The 7,129-nt window shown below is 42.4% G+C and overlaps 1 protein-coding gene across 1 annotated transcript in view; it reads right to left on the bottom strand.

Annotated features, from left to right (window-relative positions):
• Positions 1 to 2,990: 2,990 nt before the first annotated feature.
• OPRL1 (opioid related nociceptin receptor 1) overlaps positions 2,991 to 7,129 on the bottom strand; it is an 82,041-nt gene continuing 77,902 nt past the window's right edge. The window contains exon 4 of the mRNA XM_040330336.1: positions 2,991 to 4,994. Coding sequence (XP_040186270.1) covers positions 4,471 to 4,994 — 524 coding nt within the window. The 3' untranslated portion in view covers positions 2,991 to 4,470. The remainder of the gene's footprint in view (positions 4,995 to 7,129) is intronic.

Genomic DNA, 7,129 nt, shown 5'->3' with positions numbered 1-7,129 from the left:
TCATTATGCATATACTGTACAGATTAAGAACATACGCCCACAATCTCCAATTAGATCACCTCCCACACGTGTGAATAAACATAATCGATTATGTTTATTCTCTCATGTGGGAGGTGGTGTAATTGAAAACCGTGGGAGTATGTTCATACTATACATTTTAATTCACAGAAAGCTTCCTCTCCTTCTAGTAAAGGCTTTGAAATTAAAACAGAATGGAGACATTGCTTGCCCTAAGACCTACTTAATCTTCAAGCGGTGTGATGACATGAATACCCACTTCTCATCCAGTCAGCTGTTCAACAAAAGTCCAAGGGGCATAAACTGAGCATTAGTCCATCCTTGAAGGGGTTTTCAGCTTTTTACCTGACAGTGGACAATGGGTAGGGATGGACCTTTGAAAGGCTTAGTCACGGCTAATAAGTGACCAATGCACTCCGTACACACCGTGGCAAAACCAATTAACTACACATTTGCAGTTAAAAGGTATGTCCAAATGGAAAGTATCATTGCATCTGTGGTATGATTTTGATATGTTAGGATTGGCAGGTATCAATATCACAGTTGCAATGAGTTCCTTATATCACAAGGCAATACACTCAAGAGCTCTCGGTAAAGCTTGAAAGGATTTTCTACCCTACCAATAAGATTTACCCAAATGACTTACGGTTGAAAAAACACCACTTTGGCTGCAGATCTGGCATAATGTACATAACTGCTACACATAAATCTAATTTTCTGCTGTGATTGGTTTTCCGTTATTCCCAGGAGGTCTACAGAGAACCTGAGGTTAAATTACCCAACGGCCTAACTTTTTTTTTTTTCATTTTAGAAGAAACCCATTTGTATCTCATTAAGAGGATTTTCTTTCACTTCCTGTCCAGTAGACTCAACAGGATGAAGCGGACATCTTTCCAAAATTAGAAAAATCACCTCTTAGATATCTTTTCAAATGTTTTAACTTGTGCTCACTATCATTCCTGGTGACATGGTCATCAGGGCAATTTCGCTAACTCAGATAAAGACAGCGATAGTTATAACCCGTTACCACCACAGCCCAATCTAAAAAAAAAAAAGTCTTGCCTTTAGCTATGCTACTGTATTGTTAGCCTTAGTGGCAAAAAGGAGATAGCCTTGGTGGCAACTCAAGCCATCTCACTGGACAACAGAATGGCAATTGAGGAAGCTTTGCCTTCAAATCAGTGAAAACTCCAACCCGGTAACACCGATGAACTAAATCAGAAAGGGCACAGAAGGCATCAGTTGTTATCTTGCATTGCCTGTTCTTCAGCAGGACCTTTATATTTTGAAAGTCAAGCTACATGGAACTTTGCCCACTTCTTCCAATTTTAAGCAAGCTACATGGAACTTTGCCCACTTCCTCCAATTTTAAGCAAGCTACATGGAACTTTGCCCACTTCCTACAATATTAAGTAAGCTACTGTACATGGAACTTTGTCCACTTCCTCCAATTTTAAGCAAGCTTGATGCAAATTTACCCACTCCTTCCAATTTTAAGCAAGCTACTTGCAACTTTGCTCACTTCCTCCATTTTTAAGCAAGCTACGTGGAACTTTGCCCACTTCCTCCAATTTTAAGCAAGTAACATGGAACTTTTGCCAACTTCTCCCAATTTTAAGCAAGCTACATGGAACTTTGCCCACTTCCTCCAATTTTAAGCGAGCTACATGGAACTTTTGCCAACTTCCCCCAATTTTAAGCAAGCTACATGGAACTTTGCCCACTTCCTCCAATATTAAGCAAGCTACATGGAACTTTGTCCACTTCCTCCAATTTTAAGCAAGCTTCATGCAACTTTGCCCACTCCTTCCAATTTTAAGCAAGCTACTTGCAACTTTGCCCACTTCCTCCATTTTTAAGCAAGCTACTTGCAACTTTGCCCACTTCCTCCATTTTTAAGCAAGCTACGTGGAACTTTGTCTACTTCCTCTAATTTTATGCAAGCTACATGGAACTTTGCCCACTGCCTCTAATTTTAGGCAAGCTACATCAAGTTTTGTGCACTTTGTATAATTTTAAGCAAGCTACATGGAACTTTGTCTACTTCCTCCAATTTTAAGCAAGCTACGTGAAACTTTGCCACTCCCTCTAATTTTAGACAAGCTACATAAAGCTTTGTGCACTTCGTACAATTTTAAGCAAGCTACATGGAACTTTGTCTACTTCCTCCAATTTTAAGCAAGCTACGTGAAACTTTGCCCACTCCCTCCAATTTTAGGCAAGCTACATCAAGCTTTGTCTACTTCCTCCAATTTTAAGCAAGCTACATGGAACTTTGCCAGCTTCCTCCAATTTTAAGCAATCTACATGGAACTTTGCCCACTGCCTCCTTTTCAGTTACCATCCAGAAGTGCTTTTGTGTGTATTGCCATCAGTTTTTATACAAGCCTTAAAGGGCAGTGCCCACCAATGTCCAGTCCCAGAGTAAGATCTAAATGGCTGGCTGGCATAGTTCTGATTGAGTCATTTATCATTTGTAGTTCTAATCAAAAAAAGTGACCACAAGCATCTACTAACCTCCATTCGACACCAAATGTGATTTTTGCAGCGTATTCTCTGTATACGATATGCCTAAGTGCGCTCTCAAACGCATTTTTTTACATTCCCAATCACTAAACCCCGATTCCTTCAACAGATAAGCTGGTGGCCATCCCTAATGGTGACCCTTTCAGCATTTGAACACCTACTAAAGACCAGTAGTACTGTAGATAAGTCAACGCTACAAATGCCCCCTGGGACACCATTATGGCATTCACATCTAGTGCTGTATTGTGGTCCATACAGCAATTCATAGGGTAGGGATACATTGAAAACCCCCAGAGCTCCCCAGCAACAATTTGCTGTTTTTCAGGCTGAATCATATCCTCTTCAACGGATTCCATTATGTTCATGTTGGCCAAAATGCTGGCCGATACAAGATTCTCTAAACCTGGGTTACCTCCAGGTTCAGCCATGACTTTGCCGCTTATATACCCCCCCCCCCCTTTTTCCTTAAAGTCACAATTTGCCTTTGGCTGCTGAATGTGTTTGATTCCTCACTTGCTGGAGCAAAGCTTAGCATATCCCCAGTGAAGAAAGGCTTTATTTTGTTTTCTCTTTTTTGAGGCTTCAATAACATGTGCGTGTGAATATATATATATAAATATATAATATATATGTCTATATACACTGTATATACATAACAGGGTCTCTTTTTGTAAAGGTCAGAAGGCTTTAAAAAAGGAGTGATGCCAGGGAGAAAAGAAATAAGGCTGCATAAGTATTTTCTTATCAGTAACAGCCGTGCCGAAAATGGGCAGAACCTATCGAGGGCCATTCATCGAGAAAATGGGCAGAACAGAGCTGTTTGATAGTTTTTGGACTCATTACTACAGAAAAAGAGGCTTCTTGGGAATACAGATTGGCTTTCTGTGATCCTTTGTGTTTTCTTCTAACATTTGTTGGACAGTAACCCCCCAAAAAAAGTTTGAGGTTCATAATATTGAACAGTTTTTGAATCTTTTTAGGTGAGTTCAATTTGTGGAACAGAAGCCAAAAATAAAGTTTGAGGACTAAAACTAGAACTACCCATACTTCTGAACTTTTGAGGTGGGTCGACACTTTTACTGGAACGGCATCACCACAATGTAGCTGAAGTGAAATCGGCAGGAGGGAGCTCCATCTCTAAAAAGGCTGTTTTGGGTGGCACCAGAGTTCGTGATTGAGGCTTTTAATACTAGCCATGACTAATCAATTTCACATTCAACTTTTCTGTTAAGGTTCACAAGTTCCACCTGTCACTGGCCCCTTGTGTGCATGTGGCCGCAGCAGAAAAGACTTGCCGGCAATGCCCATCAGCGTAGAAAGGCCCCTGGACTGGCAAGTAATTAATATGGTTTTGGTCATAAATCCTGAATAATTGTTTTCCTGTCTTAAATAATTAGATCTCTCCATGTGTACTAGTTTAAAAAATATCAATGCACACATAGATACGTGTCTCTCAGATATGCTCAAGTCATGTAATTTCTTGGTGGGACAGTATGTAGAGTTTAGCCACTATAAGTTTTGCTCCTATGGAGCAAATAGCTTTAAGACTGTATAAAAATTGTATTATTCCTGTACAAATTCAATATACTTGTAGTGAGTGAACGAAATCTTCACTTTGCCAAGGAGCACAAGAAGCTTTCAAAGAAGATGCGGGCCTCTTGTTGGGTCTTTAGTAACTTGAGCCGAGATGGCAAGAAACCTTTTAATTTCTCTAGCTCTAAAGAAGTTGGTGGGTTCCATTTGAAACAACCAATGGAATTAAGTAGTAATTTCCATTACGCGCATAAATTCCTGCATTGTAAGGAGGTGTCTGTTCCGACACCCCTGTCATCTTGGTCACAAAGCTGTTATTTGCGTCAGCTCTGCTTGCGGGTTAGTCCCTACTTGCTCTTCATCCCCGCCCATCATGGGCAGTTCCATGCCTAGTCATGCTGGATTGTTCGGACCGTCCGAGTTTTTGCAGGCATAGGCAACATCTTTGGCAATGCTGCACATGCGGTTGGACATCTGTAGCTCGGGACGGAAGGCGGCGGGGAAGCAGAACTTTTTGAAGCAGGCCTTGAAGTTCTCATCTAAGAAGGCATAGAGCACTGGATTAAGGCTGCTGTTGATGTAGCCCAGGGCAATGCAGAAGAGAAGGATGGCTACCTTGACGTCGCTGTCAGGCTTGGCTCCAAGGTTCTGCACCAACACGAAGATCTGGACGGGGGTCCAGCAGATAATAAACACGGCAACGACCACCAACACCAGACGGGTGATCCTTCTCAGGTTTCGGTCCTTCTCCCTTGACCCGGACAAAACACGAACTTTCTTCAGGCGTCTAATCATCAGGCTGTAGCAGATGGTGATAATCAAGACAGGAATGACAAAGGAAAACATGAACACACAGGTGCCGAAGACTGGTTCCCAATAATGTTCAGGATCAGGCAACTGAACCATACACTCAATACCTGCAAGAACAAAGAAAACAATATTAAAGGGTTTTATATTTTTACCCATACATCATCCAATCTGTCAACTAAAATATAAAGTTGCACATTTTCTTGAACTGACCAACCATAAACTGGTTGTCTGATGCAGTCACCCTTAATGTGCCCTCTTTCATGTATTTCCTCCATGGGCAGACAGATTTAGCCAGGTACATAATGGCTTTTGGCTATTAAATAAATAACTCTAGACAAAACATATTTTATTGCCCAGTTAGAATGCGTCTCCCTTACTTCCTGTCCCAGTGATGCGGTTTTCCCCAAACAGGAAGTGAAGTAAAAGCCCCAGCTGGGACACATACAGTCAAGAAAAGCTGCTAGAGCTCTAGCCTTCTCCCACTCTATTGAGAACAATGGGCCAGATTCACATAGAATTGCCCAGGCGCAGCGTATCAGCGATACGCTACGCCGCCGTACCTTACCTTGCGTAATTTGAAATCCTCAAAGATTTTGCTCCATAAGTTACGGCAGCGTAGTGTATTTCTCGGGCGCGTATTTCAAATTGGGCGGGTAGGGGGCTTGATTCATTTAAATGAAGCGCGTCCCCGCGACGATTGAACTGCGCATGCTCCGTTTTGGAATTTCCCACCGTGCTTCGCGCGAAATGACTTTGCACCGACGTCATGTTTTGAACTTAGACGTGAGTTACGTTCTTTCCTTTTCACGGACGACTTACGCAAAAAAAAATGTAAAATTTGATGCGGGAACGACGGCCATACTTTAACATGGCAAGTCTATCTATACGCCACATAATAGCAGCTTTAACTATACGCCGGGAAAAGCCGACTAGCGACGACGTAAGAGAATGCGATGGCCGAGCGTACCTTCGTGGATCGCTGGAAAAAGCTAATTAGCATACCCGATGCGGAAAACGACGCGAACTCCACCCAGCGGGCCCCTAAGTATTGCACCTACGATCCAAAGGCGTACGAAGTCGTACGCCTGTCGGATCGAAGCCCAATGCCGTCGTATCTTGGTTTGAGGATTCAAACTAAAGATACGACGCGGCAAATTTGAAAGTACGCCGGTGTATCAGTAGATACGCCGGCGTACTTTCACTGTGAATCTGGCCCAATGTGTTTTTTTATAGCTACCTGTTTCCCCATTGCAGATGTTCCACCACTTTCTGTCCTAGTAACACACTGTCTAGGCCAAGAAGTAAAAGAAAATGTCCCCAATGGGCTATCAAAAAGTCGACATTGAACCCATCCCCATTCTGTCCAAAAACAAAAAGTGGGGATGCAATTCAAGAGACCTGCCTCTCCCAGCTTCCAGAAAACTCAGACAGGTGCCTGGATGCAAGTGACTTATAAGCTGTAGAGCAGTGGTCTCCAAACTGTGGCCCAGGGGCCAGATGCAGCGATTTGCTTGCCTTGAAACCTCAGCTGGGACCTCCAGAGATCCTGCCTCAGGGACAGAGCCCCTGCACAGGGGTCTCCTCCAGGAGAACTGGACCCTGGAACTCTGTTGCTCCTGTCTCAGGCCCCAGACTAGTTATGTAGAAAGAATTGCCGGCTACTCAATTGCTTCTTCTTAAATCTTTATTGAGCACAGCAGTTCAACATCTAAAGTGCTAACATGTTTCGGCCGGAGCCTTCCTCATAGCATGCTCCGGCCGAAACCTGTTAACACTTTAGATGTCACACTGCTGTTAGTGCTCAATAAAGATTTAAGAAGAAGCAATCGAGTTGCTGGAATTTCTTGCTATTTAGATGTTTATGGGACACAGCAAGCCTGAGCACCGTTATGCAGCTCATCATTTTACAATCATGTGGTAGAGCTTGGGTGAGTCTTAGATTAATTATTTAATATTAATTCATCTTTTATTAACATTTTCTCTTTTACAAAAATGACAAACAAGAAAGAAAACAGACAAATATCAAGAGATAAAAGCATAGACATATCCCTCAATATTTCAACATTTACATACACATCTATTGCCAGTATATGATAGTGCGGGGGTGGGGCAGGAGAGGAGGAGAGAAACACTGCATTAGTGATAAATTAGGGTGATCTATTACCACGTTTGTTTGGCACCATCATCCCTTTGTAAGTAGGATAAAAAAAAAAAACAATTGGGGGGTATGGGATTTTGTGGG

This window comes from Rana temporaria, chromosome 12 (genome assembly GCF_905171775.1).
Source record: "Rana temporaria chromosome 12, aRanTem1.1, whole genome shotgun sequence".
Classification (NCBI taxonomy): Eukaryota; Metazoa; Chordata; class Amphibia; order Anura; family Ranidae; genus Rana; species Rana temporaria.
The sequence above is the reverse complement of the archived record's forward strand: the minus strand, read 5'-3'. Positions and strand labels throughout refer to the sequence as shown.